The sequence below is a fragment of the Serinus canaria genome, chromosome 2 (genome assembly GCF_022539315.1).
Source record: "Serinus canaria isolate serCan28SL12 chromosome 2, serCan2020, whole genome shotgun sequence".
NCBI lineage: Eukaryota > Metazoa > Chordata > Aves > Passeriformes > Fringillidae > Serinus > Serinus canaria.
The window spans coordinates 25870258-25892974 of record NC_066315.1 but is presented as its reverse complement, the minus strand read 5'-3'; the positions used below and the strand labels follow the sequence as shown (position 1 = coordinate 25892974).

Genomic DNA, 22717 nt, shown 5'->3' with positions numbered 1-22717 from the left:
GGAATGAGCAAAGATTCAGGTCTGGAAATTGCAGCTTTGTCTGTGTAAATAGTCTCTTTGCCCTTTCACACAAATTACTACTGGGAAAATTTCAAGTACTATTTTGTACGTGGCATTAAAAAAAAAAAAAAAAAGAGTCTGGTATTTTTTTTCATGTGGACTGTCTGGTACCTGTTATTAACAGAAGATATGGCAAAACAACACAGGTTTTCAGCCAGCAGAGCCATATGAGGCCTCTAACAACTGAATTAAATGACATACAAAAATTTTTCTGAAGATACTTAGGACCAGTCTCACTCCATGTGGAATTCACACTTTGTGAACAATCACCTTGTGTATCTATCCATACCTACATATACAGACACATATGTAACATATATCCACATTCTCTGTGCATACATGTACCCTTTACATTCATTTTGCTACCATCTTTAGGACAAACCCTCTTCTTAGTTATGATGGTGTAAGATATAACTTTGCTGAAATACAAGTTCATATAAAAATCTCTTTTCCCTTCTAGAACTGCTTTTTTTCTGCTTTTTTTTTTTTTTTGTCTGTGCATAAAATATCACTGTGCTGAGGGCAAGATGTAGGCACCAACTGGCAACTGAGCAGTTATGTGAACCCACAAGGCTGTTTTTTCACACATTTGGAGGAAGCAGCAGATTGAAAAACTCTGATTGCTGGCCTACAACTAAGCAGTATGTTCTGAAATCCACCTCAATCCATTTTAGGATGTGTGTGGTCATTATAAATTAACTTCCTCTACATCTCCCTTCTCTGAACTGCAGTTCAATTCATGAGTAAAACTGTATCTACAGAATTAGATTTTATTTTTATCTGACTTTTTCCTTAAATGCTGCATATTCTAATTTCCTCCTCCTCCCTCCTCCATGGCTGGCAACAGACCAGCTCTTTCATTATATTTGGAGCAGAGAAACAGCCCACTGAATCTTCCCCAGACCACATCATCGGGTCTTAAACACTGTGAACAAAACAAAATACTTCTTTAAAAATAAATTAATTCCCACTTATAATACAGCCTTCCACTGCTAGTGACAGTTCTGATGTCTGCAGATATAATCCACAGGGAGACAAGAAGGACAAAAAAGCTGAAATAGATAACTTTGTCCTGTTCCAGGCATGCTGCTGGAGCTGTCTCTGGCAGCAGCTGGCTCCCTGCATAGACAGCCAAAGGAAGAGAGGACAAGCCAGAGGGTTATTCTCATCTTAATTGTGGACAAAGAGCTCCTCTTTCCCGTCCCTCCTCCCAGCAGATGGAAACTAGGATGACTGGGTTTGTAATTAGGCACATCAGCATGGAGGAAGCAGAGAAGAGAGAAGATTTGTGTCTGAGAAATTCCCTGCTCAGACCTTCTGGCCTGGCCTGAGCCAGCACACCACCAGGCACGTAGGAAAGGCACCTACAAGGCCAGGTTGGATGGATCTAGGACAAAAGGCTCAAGGGAGGAAATCCTCAGATAAGAATCATCCCCCCTATTTACCTCACATTTCATCATCTTAATAATGTAATAAACATTACTTAATAATGTAATAAACACTGTGGAAGGGGCTTTCTCTAGGCCAGAGGAGTTTTATGATCAATAGATCCATACAAGGGGAAAAGGTAAATAGAGCAAGCCAAGCGTTGCTTTGTTACTGTGTTGTCAAAAGCATTTCTGTCAGCTATTGCAAAGTCGTCCCTCAACACTTTTAAATATAAGAGCAGACTGCCAAAATGTCACCTTTTTTTTTTCCTCCATGATCAGAAGCTTAGGAAATTCTAATTTCCAATGCCACCAGTGCTCTGCACTAAATCTTACAGTGGGGATGCCTTCTCTCCTCTTGCATTGCTCAGGCAATGCCTACACTGATCCAGTTTGCTGAGACTGCTCTGCACACATCACCTGTTTTGATACCAATTTCTCTCTAAATCCTAAGAGAGGCAAATTACTGGGTCATGATCTCCAGACAGCAGTGACATTATCAGAAGTGATCTCCAGGCTGCAGTGATATATCAGAAATGGATGATGTTTCAAAGGAGAACTTTTTCAGTGTTATCTTCATCATTTCTTTGGGAGAGCAGAATATGAGTTTGTGCACAAGCCAGAAGAACTCTTTGAAGCAAGATGAGGCAGGAGGTGCCAGAAAGGCCTTATTAATTTATCTAAAAACAGAGTAACCTATTTGCAAATTTCCAAGTAAGATTTTTTTTCCTTCAGTTGAATTATCTCATCTGTTTAAGAAGGGTGTAGTAGGTGATTTTTATTCTTCCTAACTATATAGGAGAAAATAATCTTTGTACAGATAAATTGCTGTTGCCAAGGACACACTGGGAACATTTTTCTTGCTCTGTGGCTTTAAGATTATAAAACCCAATCTATTACCAAAAAGTAATGTTTGGAGATACTGTGCATGTAGTCTTATAAGCAGACAGAGACTTCCATTGCTACAGGACATCCTTGCAGAGCAAATTTATCTGACTTCTTTTTGATATCTGTGGTGTGCAGAGCAGTCTTGGAATGACTTCCTGTTCTAGCAGACAGCCTTTAGCATCACGTCTGAAATCTCCCCTTCTGGTTTAGGCAGGGTGAAGTGGCACAGGCAAACTGCTAAGACTGGCAGATCACCAGGAGATGAATTTTCTGTTTAAAAAGAGGCAATTTGTTTTCCAAGAAGACAGAGTTTGACTTCAGCAGCACCTCTCATGCTTAGAGGAGCTGTGTCAGGTATCTGTGATCATGTGGCTGGTCATGTACAGGAGTGGAAGTTGGTCAGGTCTGCATTGCTTTTACTCACAGGGTATCTGTGTACAACATCCTTTTCTTTAAGGACTACCACCCTGGAGATGTCTGTCTGCCAGGATATGCCCCATGCTGGAAATCATCTGTCAGTCCCAGCTGGATGGAGCAGAGTATCTCCCAGATACTGATGTTTTTAAAATAAGGTACAGCTTTCTTCAGAAGAAGAGACAGCCATCAGAGGTGGTGGTGAAGTCTCTGAGTTTGAAAAAACTCAGGAGTCTTAATTATGAAGGCAAACAGTTTTGGACAAAACCTGGAAAATGGCTTTATTCCTACTGTTTCTCTCAGATTTGTATAAATCAATAGCTATAACAACAGTGTTACACAAAATTTCTGATGTGAATAACTGTGACATGAAATAATTTAGCTAGCTAGCCTCTGAGTAAACCACAGTATGTCAGCCATCTTTGTTCACTCACTCTATTTTTTACAGCTGTCCCAGGATTAAATAATTTGTCTTCAATGTATGATATTAAGATTCAAGATTAATTTTAATACTGACTTTTTTAGTAAAGCATTTGAGAGATCCACAGCAAAACACTACATTTCCATTTCTCAATCAATGGCCTCTTTATTGATGCCATTTCTTAACAGGATGGCAACTTCTAGTTTTGAAGCAGTTATTTTAGCTTGATCATTGGGTAGGTGAATATACTGCAAACTACATCTGGTAAAAAGGAAGTTTTAAATTCCTCTATTAAACCAGTATCAATTGACATTACAACAATTTCCTACTTTGCCCCCAAAACACGAATTGAACTACATTAAAAGACAGTGAACATTAACCCCATGTGTCCACTTTTAGCCATAATTATACTATGATTCATATGTAATACCTGCAAGTACTGTACTATTACTTGAAATAAAATTTGGCAGTCCTTTCTGGGATAAGTTTAATGCATAAGTTCTATTCCACCCTGACAAATAGAGGGAGAAGTGTAGATGTTTTTTATTTGAGGGACAACTGAAGGAGAGCTAGGCAAACTTCAGAAGATATAATAACAAAACCAACAAGAACAAAAAGATCCTTTGAATAAATTGATAATACAAATATTAAGTATTCTACATAAGCCCTATCTAAACATATCATAGACAAGCTCAGAGGAATCTAAAGGAACAAAATGCAGGAATCTAAAAGTGTCTTTAAGAGAAGAATAAGCCAAGCAGATGCACCAGTAGTTTTAAAGAACAGCTGGAAAAGGAAATTACACTACAGCTCACAATATGTTGCTTCATTTTCTAAAGGAAAACAGACAAATAGCAGAACTCTTCATAAAAAGGCTGACACAAGGTCAGACTAAAGTTCTACTAATATCAGTTGCTTTAAATAAGTAATTCCCACCTCTGTGATGGGCTATTCCACCTGGGGCTTTGTTTTCTGAGCCCATCTGCTTCTTTTCCAGTGAGATTTAGATGGATACTCAAAGCTGACCTCCCAGAACACTTACATGAACATTTGGACATGAGAGGCTACTATAACCATGATGCTGATAGCCACAAAGAGTTGCATGAAGGATGTTTATAATCAAGGCTCATCTTTTTTTTTTGTTTGCTTGTGAGCAGTTTCTTTCATGTTCTGTTATTGAAGTACATGTGTCAACTGACTTGAGAGGACAGCCTTGTAAATTAGATCTTTGATCTCAAGAGTTTATTTTATCTTTGCAGCAAGGAAAAGTGAATTGAATTGGCTAGCAGAACTAAGCCCTCTCTTGTCTCTGGTCTACAGCTGCTGCATCCTTCTGGGGTCACCATAACTTCCACTTCCATCACTAGATACTCTCTTTTGCTACAGAATTAAAAAAAGGCTTCTTCAACATCTCATCATAACCTGCTGAAAGCTTTACAACTTCTGGTTTATTTTATGAACCATACTGCCAGACTTTTGTTCTGTAGAAGGGAGAAAACACTGAGCTGTGATACAGCAAAGCTCTTTGAGCTACTCTGATACAGCATCAGAAAGTAAACTTTGATTCAATAGTCACTGACTGTTTTTTGGAGTAAAACACATTTTAGAAAGAATACTGCATGGAAGGCTGCAGACTAAAAAGAAGGCTCTGTTCCAAAATGTTCAAACAGTATGTGATCCACTGAAAATCTCCCATTACTTAATGTTAATGTGCAGAGGCATTAGGCACTATTGTGCTGTCTACTACACATACACAAAAAGGACTATGGGACATGATACTGATTTATGTCCTGATTCAGATCACCAGTATGATAGTGCCATCATATTCTTACCATGTGCACTTCATCCAGTTTCCATGGCTGTGATTCAGGCAGGACAGCTAAGAAAGGGTCTGTGGGAACTCATCTCTCAGGACATTGAAAAGAAGAGGTAGTAGTTCTCTAGGAGACTCAAAGTACAAAAATATCTACTGGTAAAGAAAGTACACAATATCAATGGAGGGTACAAGAAGTTAAATTTTTTTTCTTAGTTTAAGGAATTTGACATATTGATGGGAAGAAGTCTAAGACACATGCTTCCTAATTTTGTGAGCTCGTTACAGAAGGTCAGGCTTAATGTGGATGCAAAGTTGCAGCACAGCAGGGTAGGCTGAATGAACTCAGCTTGGCTTACTTAGTGCAATACAACACTTTGTCTTGCTACAGCACCAAACAGGAGTGTACCTTTGGAATTTAAGGAGGATATTCTGCTTCTTTGTTGTTGTACAGTCTCTGGTTCAAAAAGAAATCTTGTTAATCTGGAATGGCCCTGTCATCAGCAGAGGAGTTGCAGTTACTCCTGGGAAAGAGTTATCCCTAGGAGTTGCACTTCTGGTTCCTCTCCCTAGTCACTAGGCTGAGCAGAGAAAACCCAAAGCAAGATGAATTATCATGTCATAACAGAAGGGTGGTTGTGGGCAGGAGGGCAGTTTCTCAAGCTCCAGCTTTATGCTAATGCTCAGAACAACCTGCTCATCTTGCCCAGGAGGCTGCTTTAGTGCTTTTGTGAACATAACAGGTTCTCCAGCTAAAAATGCAATAAACTGTGTGTTATTTTGAGATACTGTAATTGCTGTGGTGAATATGGTCTTTGCATTCTCCTTTAGGTGCTCCAGGGTGAAACCCTCTTCTCTGTGACCACACTAGTGTGTATTTGCTGACTGTCACATCAGGGTTTGGATCCCACTTTACAGAAACAGCAGAAACCAGATCTGTAACCACCTTGACTGAACTGCTGGACACAACATTGTCTGGTTCCATTTCTGACTTTGTCACTAGGGACTTGTCTGTAGGGACCATCTCCCAGTCAGCCCTCTGACAGGCTGCTTTGGAGGCAGCTGTTCTTCGATTTGCCTTGGAACACGTGCCATAAGGCATTGATCCAATTTTAGGGACATTCTCAAGCAGGGGAGAGATTTGAGCCCCAGCTTCTGCTAAAGGGAGGGCAGTCAGGAGACACATTCCCAGAACCCTTGCTCATTAGTGGTACTTTGCTGGGTGTAAATTTTACAGGAGACTATTAAGGATGAAGACCAAATGTTTAAACCTGCTGTCCACATTTCTCATCATGGTGAACACAATCTCCTCCCTACTCTCCTTTGCTGCTCCTTTCCTTTTGAAAGGACACCTGTGAGTGCAACAGAGCTCAAATCTGACAAGATGTAATTATTTAAGATAAATTATCTAACTTTAGGCAAAAAGTTATTGCAAAAAATTACATACCAAGTCAGCTAGCAAATAAAGAACCAGTACTGTGAGTTTGTTTGGTCTTCAATGGTGTTTTACAGCTCTGCTTCTAGACCAGCTCAGCTGCAGAAACATTTCAGATTCAAAATGGACAGCTTGAATGGAAACATGTTATTTGTAGAATGATCAATTTTTTAACTGCTGGATATAAAATAATAATTAAAATTATTTAAGTGCTTTGGGTATGCATTAACTGAAAAACTCAGAAAACAAAACAGTTCTGAACATCTTCATAAAATTAATTCTTCCTTTGACGAGGCCTGAGTACCTGAGTACTCCCCAGCTCCCAGCCACACTCTTCTCCAAGCAGTGTCATGGATGCCACCTAAACCACTCCAAGCCACCAACACAGCACACAGAATCCATCAGATGAGAGTGTGATATATTTTATTAGAAGGACGCTCATTTTTAAATGACACTGAAAAGATTTTCCAACTGAATTTCCAAGTTCGAGTTCCCATGAAGGCTGAATGGTCAGAGCTACTGTAGTAAACAATATAGGTGAAATCACATCATAACTCTCACATATAAAAAATAACTCATTATTACTTGGCTTTTTTATTCAAGTGCAGCACAGATACTCCCCTTGAAACAATACCTTCAAAACATTTAAGAACATAGCTGTCAAAAATATAAAATATGCACATTTAAAAAAATCTAACAACCTAAGACATATTCACAATGTAATTTCTTCATCATTTTACAGTATTTATCTCAAATACTGTAAGAGGATCCAAGTCTCAAAATATTTGTACCGTAAGCTACCACAAGAGTGTAAGAGCATAAAAAATACAGGAAAATATCCACCAACATTTAGCACAATCTATATATTGTACCCCAAGAGAGAAAACAAGTGTGTGCCACAGGTCACACATTCATCACAAATTGTCATGTGACATCAGAGAGCTGTTGCTGGTGGAGCAGCAGCTCTGGTCTTAGCTCGTAAAAACATGCTCAAAGCTTGTGAGTGGGGACACAGTGGTCTGTGAGAATGTGTGTTTAGGCATTTAGCAGTTTAATTTAGTTGGATAAGAAACAATGTAATGTTTTCCTGTTGTTAAACATTGCCATCTGTACCTCTGGCACACAAATTAAAAAAGAAGGGTGTGACCATTAAAAGTACGTGTCCTGAGATTTCCTTCTTCAGGGGGCAAAGAGGTTAAAATGGAAAAGCTGATCTGTGTATAAATCAGGAACACATGTGGTAATGAGAACAAACAGCAGCCAACAGGCAGGCTGGGACAACTTCTCCAGGCAGTCACAAAATGAGACAGACAAAATACCATCTACTGGAAAAGGGAAGGAAGCAACTGATTTTCACTTTGAAATTGGTAAGTTTAACCAATTCTGTTAAGTCTTAACGATTACTTAAGGGCTTGTAATTAACTCTGAGTTTTAAACCTTGGTTTCACTGAAAAGCTCTCTAGTGTCCAGTAGTGCAGAGCAGCATTGCTTTAGTATTAATATTGGTTTCTATCTGTACAAAATCAAGAGGTGATCTTAATATGTGTAACAGGATCTATGTGTTTTGTAACTAATTGAAATAACAAAACAGTTGAGACATAGACTTCCTCTTAAAGTCAAATGTTTGTGTCTGCAGCCTACCTACTGGAAGTAGATCCCAGCAGCCAGTCTCCTAATGAGGCTTGATTTCTTTGGAAATAAATGTAACATTTAACGTACTAAGTTATATTTCACTTAAAGCTAAGAAATATATCACAGTTGTGAATAACAACCCCTCTGATATACCAGCGGCAAGCCCCCAAATATTAAGTCAATTAAAGTAAGTCTTTATCTTCAATTTAAGACTTGTTCCTTGACAGAGGCAGAAAAGATAAAGAGAACATTAGGGATCACAAAGCACTGAATTTTCAAGTGTAAAGTCATACCAAAATCTTGATAAATTATCGTTGATGTCGTAGGTGAGCAGCCGGTCAGGAACGTCACTGTGGGTGCCCTGCACTGCTAACACATGTGGTGCGAGGGCAAAGGGGACATCGCTCAGCAGGTCTGACATGAAAGGGCTGCTTTCCAAAGCCTGGCTCCTTTGATTTCCCATCTCTGTGCTTGATACAGTCAACTGTGACCGCTGCCCTGTATTTATCTAAAGAGAACAGAAGAACAGAAATTTACACACTACAAATCAGGCAGCTATGGGTTTTTACTTAGAACCACAAGGACCTACTAAGGGAAACAAAAAAAACCCAAACAAATTGAAAAAAATGGAGTTTCAGGTTAGGTAGATCTAAAATAGCAGTTCTTAATACATGTTGATATAATTATTTGGCCCAGGCCCACCAGAATTAAGGCTAAAACAAAAATAAGACTCTTTGTAATGATTACTGAGATCACAGAAACACAGAATATGCTGAGTTGGAAGGGAAATTAGGATCATTGAGTCCAACTCCTGACCCTGCACAGAACACCCTGAGTCACACCATGTGCCTGAGAAAGTTGTCCAAACACTTCTTGAACTCAGACAGGCTACCCAGCATTACTCTGCATTTGTGAAACCCATAAGGCTCATGGGACTTTTTGTCATTATGTTCAGTCTTGTTTAGGGGAAATTACTTCATACAATTCCTTTCATAAACTGATGAAGCTCCATCTTTTGTTCTCCCCATGCCTTTCCAGAAGTTGCCCAAGAAAAGCATGACATTTATGATTAAGAACTGTCCTACCCCAGTTATTTCAAAGGATGAATGATGTTGTTTTCCAGTGTGAAATAGAATTGTATGACTGGCTGGTAAGTTCTATTATATAGGGAAATAGATGAAGTACCAAATATGTTCTTTATAGAAAAACAAAGCTGAAACTTAAAAAAAACCACCAACAACCTAAGAACCAAAACCAACAAGGAAATATAAAAACTTGCCATGCAGAAGTAGTCAACAAAATTTAGAGAATAATGTTGGACACAATAGACTTATAAGCTTTGATCCTGATCTACCATTATGATCTTACTAAGTGTTTATCCTGACACTTTGGCCATTTTAAGAACAAAGAAAATACTATTTACTCTGCCTCTAGAAATCAAACGTAATTTTTTTACTGCTTATAGCAATAAAATTCTATACAAACTGATACCTCTCATTAGGCACCCATTATGATGTTCCTGATAACAGGCTCTGAGCAACCTGGTCTAGTGGAAGGTGTCCCTGGCAATGGCAGGGGAGTTGGGAGTTAGAGATGATCTTTAAGGTTCCTTCCAACCCAAACCACTCAAGGATTCTGTGCTGTCTAGGAGTGAGATGTTTGTTGTAAGGATTTCTACTTTGTATCAGCACACATGCAGAGATATTCAGTAACCTGTTCAAAAGTGCTTAGCAAGTCATGTCACAGCCATGAACACAGACAGGAATTTCTGACTTTGATGAAGTCCAGACTTCTTCCTTTCAACCTCCCATATTCAACATGCAGCCAGAAAATTCCAAAGCTCCAAAGCTTGCACAGCTATTAGGGAAGGAAGAGCACTGAAAGCTTGACACAATAATTTGGTATTCACTTGATCCTAAGAGTGAAATGGGTCCAGTCATATGGAGGTTGCTTGCATTCATGATTTTTAGGGGTGTTGTGCTGCTAAAGATCTGACCTGTGTTAAAGAATATCCCAGATCACGGCTCCTCCAAAGAACTTGACTGACAGAAGAACAGTTTGGGTGGAGGGGTGGTGGTGGGTGCTTTGTTTTCTTGCCCAGAGCATTTAGCCCAGGGAAAAGATACCCCATCTTCTTCCCAAAGAAAGGACTGGCTTTGCCTTGAACACAACCTGAGCACTACTCATTCCTTACACAACCCAACATCTCCTCTGGTAGGACAGATAAACCAATGCTAAACCTTCTATTAACCTGCCAACAATGAGTCAACAGGGACACAAGTAGCCTCGCCAGGCTGTGTCACAGCCAGCACTGTCCTGGGTGGCACGTGCTCCTCCACAGCTGCTGGGACACAAGGGTCAGTGAGTGGTGCTGCACTGAAAGGGGCCCTCACTTGGAAGCTTTTGTTCCTACTCACAATGATTTGAAACCTTAGGCTTAAGAGAAACTTCCCAAGATCTGTTACTATCATGTCACGGGATAATAATGTAAAATTTCTGAAGGTTAAGAAGTTTATTAAAAGGAGTGACTGCTGCCTACAGCTACTAACCTTAGTGGTTATGATCCAATACACAACAACATTCTCCATGCTCCTGCAATACTGGTATGACTGTTACTACAGAATTCCTACAGCTACAGTTTACAGATATGTCTTTATTTTCCCTGTCTTTCCTTTTCTCAGTTCTCCATTTTTAGATGTAGTCAACAGCTCCTCAGAAAGCTACATGCAACAGCAGAGGCAACAGCTGATAGAAAAGATTTATTCTGGCTTTCCTTTCTGATTCTGGTGCCTTTAGAGGACAGGGAAAATAGGAAAGCTAACAGAGAAGTCAGGAAGATAGTCTGCATAATTCTCCTATTCCAGCTTTCCAAGCTGTGAGCAAAAAACCATGGGCAGTAGTACTGGAAGTCTGTAAGTTCAAAAAAACCACTAAAACCTCTTGTACTTTTATTTTCTCATCAGCACAGTTATCTCCAATCAGTTCTGCCTTTAAGAGGTATTAGCTTCTATGGCTGCTCATTGCTAACATTTAGAGAGAAGTCTTCCTTCTTGCCAGGGCCCAAGGTATGCGTTAGAACAGAAGTCATAAACATCTTCTGGTACACACATATTCTCTTGCTAAGAACACTGCCAAACAGACAGAACATTTATTTATGTTAATATTCATCTGAAAGAATGCCCCACAACACTTCAGGTGAGTTCTTAAATTTGTTGCTGCTGGAAACTTAAAAATTTCTCTTAATTTCTACTTGGCAGGAATTTATTACATTCCCTCTTGAAAGAAAGAACTTGTGGATCATTTATTGAGGTGCTGGTATTTGCTTGTCTTTCATGATTCCCATATTCTGAAGGGAAGCCAGGAAGCCCCAGATGAAAAACTGTGTTACATCTAGGAATCAATTAAACTAGATCTTCAAAGACCTTTATGCCTCCCTCCCCTCTCACATTTCAGGGGAAAATGATCCCTCACTCACTGTCCTATTCCCATCATTCAGATGATAATCAGAAATCCCTAGAATCTAATGTTTATTTTGATTGGCAAATTATACTTTTATGAACACCTGTTCATATCTCAATTGTCCCCCAAGCTGGGTGAACACAATTTACAATTCAAATTAGACCATCACGTGGCAAAACTAATATAAAGAGGGGGAAAAAAAGTCAGAGCAAGAACAAAGCATCTTGGATCTTTTTTCCTCCATGAACCTTACATTTGTTAGAATGATGCTAAATGGTCAGACCCAGAAATTAAAACCCTTTCTGTACATAGCAGATACAATATACTGACAGTGATGGAGCCAGGATCAGCTTTGCTAACTCCCAAGTCCCACTCCATAGTTGAAAGCAAGACTGCAGTAAGGAAGGACAAATTACATTAGAATTACTTTACTGTGAAAGCATCATTTTACCAAACTCAATCTCTGCATACTGTTAACTTGATAGTCTTAATAGGTTATGATACTATTTGAATAGTCAAAATAGTATCACAAAGAAAGCCCAAAAAGGTTGACATAAATATAGTACTGGTAAGAAACAAAGGAAAGTGTCAGGTCAGTTTAAAAATGCCATGATCTTATCTTAATGCCAGTGCTCTTTGGGTCTTAGTTTACTCAACCCCTCATGAGAAGGTCTTGGGCCTAATATAACAAGATCTGTTCACAACACAAATGAAAAAGGAGTCTAGATTTTCTATTTCAGTTTCACATTTAATCCACTACGGTCTCTCCCATGTTTTTGTTAAATAGTTTGCATTCACTTTTTGTTTATAAGAACTCACATTTTATATTACTTCTCTATATGAAGAAAAGAGTTCCTGTCCTGAAGAATTCAGGTAACAAGAAGTAATTTTTCAGTTCTGCCTAGAGCAGTCACCACAGGCAGTCACTGCCCTTTGCTATTCAGAACTGTTTCTGAGCATCCCTGCAGTGATATTTAGATGTTGGCCTCCTGTGCAAGACCCTATCAAGCTAGACATGTTTCTGTGCTTCCAAAACATGAAGGTATCCTTTAAATGAGCTAAGATGTATTTCATCCATAGGCTGGAGAGCCCACATGAGTGAAAAGGCCTTGCTGAAGCCAACCTCTCCATCAGGCTTTCAGGTAATATGATGAAGAACTGAACACTCTGGTGGAGAACATCAGTCACCCATAGGTGCCAAGGTCACTTGCAGCACAAACACCAGCACAGAATGCTGTGATGCAACCCAGGTCAAGGTTATGAAATGGCTTGTGCTTTATGCATGCATTCTTCAAGCATATATAGAACTGCAAGTCCTAGAGAATTTGATATTGCACATTAGTCACACTGGTTTCTACTGAAATGCCCAACTTACTTAGCCAGAGTACAATGCATTCAGAGCATATTATCTGGACATTAGCTAAACTAAGCACTGCCAAATGCTATGACACACAATCCTGCTGTGAGAAACATTAATTGAATGGACCGAGAAGATCACTGATTTACATTTCACCATACACCCAGGAGTCAAAAGAGTAGTAAAAATTATATAAGGTATGGCAATAAAATTTAATTCAAATAAGCAAGGTGTCTTCTGTAGTCTTGGTTTGCAATCCAAAAGAACAGAGAGAAAAGAAACACTTTGTAAATATATATAGTAGCTGGCCACCAGATACTAATTGTGTCCTGAAAAAAACCATGTTATTTTGAAACTAAAAAAGTATAAAACTACCCTCTAAAGTAAATTATTCCTTTTTTCTCTTTGTTAAAAGATGTTTCTCAGCTGTTTTTAAAAACATCTAATTTGCTGCATGGCTTTGTATTAACCACAGTTTGCCAAGAGTCTCATAAGGAAGAACAACTGCACATTTTACAATGCACTGAGAAGCTGGATTTACAGTGCTTTGAAGGAAAATCAAAGATAAGTGCCAGAATTATTATCATCCAAACCCTTGAATAAGGTTTTCTACCAAAAGTGATTAATAAAGAAAAAACTACACTTTCTGTAAAAAACAGAGGCTTTTTTTTACAGAAACAGATCTATTTTTCCTTTAAAAACAGCCTTGAGAAAGAAACAGTGCCTTCAGTCTTCCAGAATATTTAGTAAATATCCAGAAATATAATACTTATGACAGACACTTGCTATGTTACTGGTGGTAAAGAATTATCTTTATTTCAGGCAACTTCATGGTATTCCTGGAAACAGTGAATCATAAGGTATCTAGAATTTATTTAGCACTATGCAGCAGTTACTGATGTATCTAGAAATGGAAATTGTCATATGGGATTGTTCCTCCAATGTGTTTTGGTTGATGCTTTAGGGTACTCACTGGATGTCCTGAGAAAATTTGTGGGAATTCTGGAATGAATATCTCCATTGATAACAAGAATTCACTTTTCAAAATAAAAATGATAATGGCAAAGATGAACAGAGAAGGAAAGAAAAAATACTCAGAAGGTTTCCATTAAAAAATTTAACAGAGGGGAACAGAATCACAGAATCAATTAGATTGGAAAAGACCTCAGGGATCACTGAGTCCAACCTATCACCAAACACCACCTTGTCAACCAGACCATGGCACTGAGTGCCACAGCCAGGCTTTCCTTAAACACCTCCAGGGATCGTGACTCCATCACCTCTCTGGCCAGTCCATTCCAATTTTAACAACCCCTTCTGTGAAGAAATTCTTTCTCATGTCCAAAATTCCCTCTGATGTCCAAGCAGGATCAGTAAAACCTTGCTGGCGGTGGGGAAAGTGCACAACATGATAATTTTCAAGTACCACAAAACCCCCAACCCAAAACTTTAACACAAAACCACCCCAACACTCCAGGAAGTATGTGACCTGCATCCTTACAGGACTATAAGAGCAAACCCACCTGGACAAGCACAACACAGATGCCCTGTGGTTTCAGAAAACCACATGTGAATAATGAGAGCTGCTATTCTTTCATGGTTCACTCAAAATTTTAATCAGCCTTCCCCTCCAGAGACTCAAGAGAAAAGTTATTCTTAGCTGGAAGAGCAAAATTAGATGTAAGAAGTGCTGGAGACCTTGCAGTAGCTTGTTGCTATATCCAAATTCCTTCTGGTTGCTTGCTTGCTTTCTTAGCCGAATTGCAGTGTCTGGGATTGCAACAATGGCCAAGGACTGGTGCTCTCAGGGGCTGCAGGAGGGCAGACCCACAGGCTGAAAGGTTTGGGTTAACCCTGAGTCCTTGGAGAGCTTTTTAAAAGCAAGAATGGTTCTCAGTGGAAATCAGCTTTCCCATTTGCTTTGGGCTCTACTTTCCAAGCTTCTTATGAAACTTATTTTTTAATACAGCAGCAATTTGTCTTTCTTAAAGACTTCCTGCTACCTGTAGAAGTTTATCAATACTGCCATTCAGAGTAAAATAGAAGCAATTTTTAAAATAAAGAGTTTAAGAATATTTTAACCAATTTTTTACATTCATTTTAGGTATTTTTCTTTCTCCTCTAGAGCATGCTTTTCAGCTGTTTCTTAAATAGAATGGAATCAAGGTCAGGTTAATGTCACTGAAATCTTAAAGAAAAAAATTCTAAACAAACAATGAAAAGAGGGTCTGACATTCTATAGTTTTTCTTTATTACAGCAAAGCTCCTCATGTAGTATCTTGGCCTGCAAAGAACAGCAGGGAAAGTTTTGCTAAACCACACTTTCAGTATCAATACTGATGTACATTTCTGAATCCTTATTGGCAATTGGAAAAGTGTAATTACTAGAACAACTCTATAGTGTAAATGCAGAATAAACTTGGTGTAATTAGATGTGATTATTGCCCTCTCAAACAGCCATAAAACTGTTTATTTCTGTAGAGGGGGAGAACTGCAAGGTCACCATTTGAATTCTGAATGTTCCATGGTTAAAGTGTGTTAATGTAAAAAAATTTACACTTTCTGTAAAAAAGATGTTTTTTTCCAGAAACAGACCTATTTTTCTCAATAATCCTAGTAAACACTAGAGATGCCTGTGAGTTTTATTTATGAGAACTTACAGAATGTAATTCTACCCTGAAAAGTATCCTAAAGTACTACAAAACACTTCCAATCTAGTGTCTAAACCAACTGCCTCATTTTGTCATCCTAGAAAAAAAAAACAAACTGATTTTCTTCATTACCAATTTTGCAAACTCAAACCAGTACAAGATGAAGGTTCTGGTTTTATCAATTCCCTATAACAATACATCACAGGAAATATTTTGAGGGGGGGGTTAGTGATAAATTTAGCAAGTATAGTGAATATAATATAACCAAAATTGTATAATGATATTTTTATTTCTAATTCCTACTTTTATTCCTTTATTCCTAACTCCTATTATTTATTTCATTCAGTAATTGTTTGAAGACAGAGAACCAAAACATCTCAAATGTGGGCATCTATAATGGGAAACTATAAAAAAAAAATTTCTGAATCTTTATTAAAAATTATAAAGCTTAATTTCCCACCATTAAGTAAAGTAATTATGCTCTTATCTTTCCTTCTATCCCAACCAATTTCCCCACTGCTGGGTCTGATAACTGAAGACCTGTATCAACACTTATGCCCCCTCAATAGCAGGGTTCCTTTGCTTGCTGCCTGCCCATTCCTCTCTGGAGGCACCTGCACCATCTTTACAGTGCAGTCCCCTCTGCAACACAATTACTGTAATAAAAATTATCTTAGAAGAAAGACAGGGGTGTGGGTTCAACAAGGAACAGTTTATCTAGATCCTCTGTTCCTTCAAAGTACCATGCAAGCTATTCCTAGCAAAGATCTCAACATAATAAGCAACATGAACAATATTTAGTATATTGTCTTTCTGCTACTGTCAGGAAATGGTACTAACAAGGCCAGTTTGTTTCTTTTTCTTCCTTTTTTTCTGTAGCATGTGTGCTGGAAGATTAAAAAGTTAATGAAAATTACTACAGTAAGTGAAATGCAAGCCAGAAGAACTATAAGTGAAAATGCACACAGCTCTAGACATCCAGCACTGCATTCCACAAACACAAATCAGAAGTGAAGGACAAGTCAATATATTGCAAAATGAACAGGCAAGTCTGATAAATGCTGATAATGGATTTGTTTTGTAACTTCAGTATCATCCAGAAGGACAAAGCATTTACATTTATTTTTCTGCTACCTTCACTCATGATGTAATGCAAAATTCAGAAAACTGGCTTTAAACATAGCCAGATAATAGACTGACATTAATTTAATATAAAACTTTAACAGCATAATTAAAAGAAAAAAAATTAAATTAAAAAACAGTATTTAAATACTTTGTTTTAATTTAGCAGCTACATTTAATCAATGTACTTAGTGACAACAAGATGTGGTATTTTCTCTACTGCTTCAAGCAAAAAAAATATCCTTAAGACTTTTGGGAGGTTGATCTCCTGAACAGCAGAAACTTAGACTAACTGGGTCTCTGCATTCATGTCTCTCTCTCTCTTGCTCCCAGCCCCTGCTACTGTGGAAGCTCCAACAGGGTAACCTGCTATGGTAGGAAAAAGATGGCAGCTTCTCTGAGATGGGAGATGCCCGTGGAGCAGAACCTCTGAAATGAGGGCTAATACTGCATTCTCTCATTACTGTACTATGTGAAAATCCAAGGATTTGAATGCAAAAAAGAGCTGTCTATTAAAAAAAAAAAGGAATTTTGACAATTAAACAAAAAGAAAAACAGTAAGAAAATATTTAGTAAACATAGTTGCACACAAAAATAAAGCCAATACATTTTCCAGCAAATTAGAACAACTGGGAAAAGTATAGATGAGAAGGTTGTTTTGTTGCTGGTTTGGGGTTTTTTTTAAGGAAAGGAAATCTTTCCTTGAGTAACTGAGGGAGTCAGCAACATCAATGAAATATCTCCCTAGATTGTCAATATCAATGAGAGGAAAAAGAGAGGTATCAATTTCTATCAGAGGAAAGGAAAAGAAAATTATCTTGGATTTGACTTTCAGAAAAGAAGTAGAGGGAAGAGAAAAGAATTACTAGTCTGAACTCAGGTCAACCTTCCTCCAGTGATACCTGAGAAAAACATCCTCAGCTGTGCTTTCAAGAGTTTTGTTAAGTAACTAAACCCCTGGATCTTAAAAGGATTCTTATACAGATGCATGAATAAAAATTGCTGTACCAAATGCTGTGTCCTGAGGTTTTTATCATGCTGCTTAAATTCCAAGCATGGGGCAAGACTAGCAATATGTCCTGTTTACAAACTTAAAATATTTTAATGCCCAAAAAAAAAAAGAATTAAGCAAGTATATTCTTATACAACTTTCCACCTGCTTTCTCCATAGAGATTTGGGTCAGCAAGAGAAAGGAAGGATGGGTATTTGACTTTAATTTCCTCCATAAACAGTCTGTTACTGGAACACTTGTCAACACCACCTTCAATAAACAGGTTACCAGGAGCCAGAGTTTGTAAAAGCTCCAGTCTACAAACAGCAACAAGACTGAGTTGCCCTCAGCACCGACTGAGCAGGCTTTTCAGATTCAGGAATAAAAGTGTCATGACTCTAAAAGCAGCAAAAGACAAATTAATTAATTAATTAAATTAAAAGGAACTAATACTGGTCCACCTCTTTTAAATAAGGTGACCTCTTTGACTCCTTGTTCTCTATGGATGGAAAATAACTGGATCAAAAGGAAGAAGAATACATCTTTTTTTTTTTAGATAGATCTGATTTTATCTAGCAGTACTGTTAATCACATTAAAACAGTAGAAACACATTCTTAAAATTTGTAGTACTGTGGAAGTGAAGAAACGAAAATTGCAAACAAATAACTTTTTATTTTGTATTTTTCAAAAATGCTTTAGAACAAAAATTGAATATGTTCTTCCCAGTGCACAGTGTCTCACAAGGACAGGAGCTGTGAAGTTCTGGTTTGGTTTTTTCCAAGGCAAAAATTACAGTAGAACTACATTGTAGCAAAAGGATCAAACAACACTGATGGAAAGTACAGAAAAACATATTCCTGTCCTACCAATATTAGCATTCTGGGCTGAAATGGGACAATTTCCATGTCATGTTTTCTTTCATTAAAATGGACTGCCCACTGCCATTTGTGGTGAGTTTTATGTTTGTTCGGTTATTCTTTTCCCTCTGAGAGTGGCAGTGCAACTAAACTAAAGACATTGTTGTTTCCCTTACTTGCTGTTTAGAGTAATTGTTAACCAGCTGTCCTACACTACAGTCTTTCACCCACCATTTTATGCTCATGCACCACCTTGTAAATATCACTGCACCATATACACAGACACTCTCATCAAGTAATGTATGATCTACACTGCATTTTAGATCAATTTTAATATTAGGAAAGCCCAGAAGGTTTGCTCTGAAAGGCAGGATGACTAAATGATCAATTTGTTGACAGCAGCAAAGTGAAGCAGCATTACTGGCTTTTAGTCTAACCACATGTATTTGGGCAAGAGATACAGGACAATCAGTAGTTTTATCTGGGATTAGCTAGTCAGAAGATCCCAAAATTAGAGAAAGGCTAAAAAATGTGATGGGAACATATGGGCACCTAGCTTGAGCATCTCTTGCTACAAATAACCAATCAATGTAACTAAATAAAAAAGCAATTAAACCAAACATACAGTGAGTCTTTGCCCAGACTAAACAGGGAATTATGCATAGTGTGCTTCTGCATAATGTGCCTTGATCACCATTTGGTGTATATGTCTGAAAATCAGGCCAACTGTACTATTTTATGAACTCTTTACTTTGCTATCTACAGGCACTGAATTAAGAAAATACACCACGCCCGTGTGTCGTTCTTTCCCTACAGGATGTCATTTTGTCTTCTGTTGCTCAAAGCTCACAAATTGTGCAATCTGACTGCAGCACTGACTCCGGGCTCCACAGGCAGGGCTGTGGGACAGGGGGCTGGCTCCAATCCATTTGTTGTGCTCACATGTATTTGCTGGCCAGACAGGACATTCATGTCCCACCTTGGAAGACTGTAAGGCTTCCTCAGTTCTTGTGCTGCAATCTCAGCTGAAGTTACACAAAGGGTTTAACAGTGTTTCACACTTGCAAAGTGCTATAGGAAAGTGTAAGACAGCACTGCATTACATCTTTTAAAATGAACTGTTTCCTAAGTTCAGAGAGGAAGTTGGTGACAACCACGTCAATTCACATCTCTCAATTCCCACTCAAGTTCCCTATATCTAAAAATAAAATGCTTTCCTTTAAAAAAAAAAAGACAATGGACATAGTCCATTAATGATGCTACTGTGATTACTAAGTATCTGAATAACCCCAGCTATGAATCGTGTCACAAAAACAAGTCCAGCTATTCACCTTAGAATTGAGAAAAACCCTACAAGGTGATAGTCTTGCAAGACACCCTGGGCTGACCCTGGGTTAACAGCTTGCACAAATCAGTTTATAAAATATTGTTTGTGAGGCCACTGCAACTAATCCTTTGTGACATGAGGATCAGACTTTCTCATATATGTATATATACCTAATATATTTATACATAATGTGCATACATATTTATATTTATATTTATTTTTATATTTATATTTATTTTATTTTTATTTTTATTTTTATTTTTATACATAAAGTGTATATAAACCTTCCCCTTCCCCCCGAGTTGTGCAATTGTTGTCCAGTAAGGGCAGACAAAAGCCCACAGGTCTATGTGTTCTGGAGATCTTCCTAGAATGAAAGGACCTCCTAAATACTTTGGTAAATTATCTAACAGATAGTAATAGGAACACTATAATATAATGAAGCTTTACAAAGTAAACATCTTCTTGCACACTAATAGTTGTAACATGTAATAGCTGTAAAATGTAATAGCTGTAATATGCAATATTTGATATTCTTTTAGCTATTTACCTTCATTCTCAGTAAGATCACAAGCATATACTGTGCTTTTCTTATCATATGCCAGCTCTACTTCACATGCACTTTCCATCTCTGGCTGCACATGGATTCCCCAATGAAGTCCCAGCTATTTACCAGACACACAAAGGATGAAGGAGGCTAAGGAAGGTGATGTCCATTGCAGCTGCCAAGGCTGCCCACGAGTCATTCTTATTTAAGGATAATGTTAAAGCTTCACTTCTTACAGCTTATGGTAAAACATAACATTTTTCTTCTGATGGTACCAGCTTCTCTTTTAAGAAAAAAGCATATGCTTGATGACTTGCTGCAGACAGTCTTATTCCAGTCCCTTCTAAGAGTGGATAATTTCATTAAGTGATATTAAGTGATTATTGCTTACATATGCAATTAAGAAGAGAGAAAATATGGACCAAGATGCTTTACAGGTTTTATATATGAAAAAGAAGATCTTAGAGTTAATATGACATGTGACAAGCAATTAGTCTAACCAGGCTATGACTAGAATTCTACCTTATAAGAGCTTCTTAAAAAAAAAAAAAAAAGCCAAGCTAAGCAACAACGTTTTCAATAGATTCTGGATTTTGTCAAAAGAGAGCACACTAATCACAAATAATGAGATCACAATAAATTTGAAATATAAACTGCTTTCTCTAAAGTAAAAGCAGGGAATTTAAACTGATGCAACAAATCTAGCCCAGAACACCCTTCTTGTGATTTTAAATATGAGACCCCCTGAACCATAAACCAAGAGTCAGTAAGTGAACAGAGACATGATCAGCAATAACTCCTTTTCTAGTAACTTGTAAAAATAATCCAGACAGACAAACTTAAGGAAAAAGCAGCAAATAATAGGTCTGATAGAACTAATTCATTTTAATTGGGGAAAAAAAAAAAGAAAACAAGATAATAATAATAATAATATTCACACCCTGGAATTACATCACCTGATCTGCTCTAAAGGATATCCTAAAAGTCTATCAACATCAGCAATACCTGTTAATTTCACTAGAAGGATTAAAAAAAAATATTTTTCTACTACTCTGTGGATTCTCAACTCTCATTATCTCTTCCTTGATATTTTATATCTCACAGTATTTCTGTCTTTCTGACTCTTACATCCCCTAACCAGATGTCTATAAACTTTTATTTACATCCATGCAGAATCCTTTACACAGCAGCTGTATAAAGGATGACTTTAATGAGTCAATGCCAATTGAAACATAAAAGAAAATTTCCTAATTTATTTAGATACTTGCCTAAAATACCTATTTCTATATGCATAAAACCACAGATAATTTAAAATTTACTTCAGGGACTTCTACCTGCTGTGTTCTCAGCTTTTAACAGCAAATTATGAAAAGAAAGGGCACAAGAATCATAGCAGAACAATTACAATTCATAAAGAAAACTAAGTCCTAAGATGATAAGAATCACAGCAAGGTATATAATTAGAGTGGCTATAACAACAACATATAAATTAGATAATTATGGATTAAGCAATCCCTTGAGGGATTCTCTCTTGCCCTAGAAAACATATAACAAGCTCCTTAGATAGAAGGCAATAACTATTAAGTGTTTGAGGGAGAAGTAGGACTATAAGGAAAAACAAACAAAAAAAAAAAGACACAGCAAGATAAAAATCCTAATTTATAATCTAAAGATGGCTTTCATTTTTGGTAGTTTATTTTAATACAGTTACTGGTCCAGCTTTCCCCCATTATATCTGCTGACATCTGTTGGCTAAAGGGCACATGTCAGATTATCCAGAAGTGCAAGATCAAATAAACATGAATGCTTTTTAAGGTGACAGTAGGGAGACACAAAACACTGCAGCGATTACTAGAAATGGAATATTTTTTGTTGTTGTTTCTTACATCAATGTAATAATCCCAGGTGTCCTGCACACCAGACATACAATAATCTTCATAAATCCTAATTCAAAGCCATACCATCTGTCAAAAATATTTTTTATGTCTCCTAATAGATATGCTACATAATTGCTCTCACAGTAGGACAAAAATACATGGTTGTACTAATTTGCTTTACCAACTGAATAGCTCATTATCAAAAATAACCCTACCACATTACTGGGGTCTCCAGCACTCTTCATATATCAGAACTAACCTTTCCATTCTGCTGTTTTCTATTACTTCACATTCCCAATGAAAGCAGATAAAGATTGAATTATCTGGAAATTGTACAGTAATAATGGAAAAATCACAAGCTAAAAAAATAAACCCCAAACCATAGTGTCTCTTTCTATTATGATTGTGTTGCAGTTAAAATTAGCTTTGTATTTCAT

General features: G+C 37.5%; 1 protein-coding gene across 6 annotated transcripts in view; it reads right to left on the bottom strand.

Annotated features, from left to right (window-relative positions):
- Positions 1–6864: 6864 nt before the first annotated feature.
- Positions 6865–22717, bottom strand: part of UMAD1 (UBAP1-MVB12-associated (UMA) domain containing 1) — a 79116-nt gene continuing 63263 nt past the window's right edge. For all 6 annotated transcript variants that reach the window (XM_009085994.4, XM_018909449.3, XM_018909448.3 and 3 more), the window contains one exon: positions 6865–8598. In XM_009085994.4, the coding sequence (XP_009084242.1) occupies positions 8341–8598 (258 nt within the window). In that variant the 3' untranslated portion in view covers positions 6865–8340. The remainder of the gene's footprint in view (positions 8599–22717) is intronic.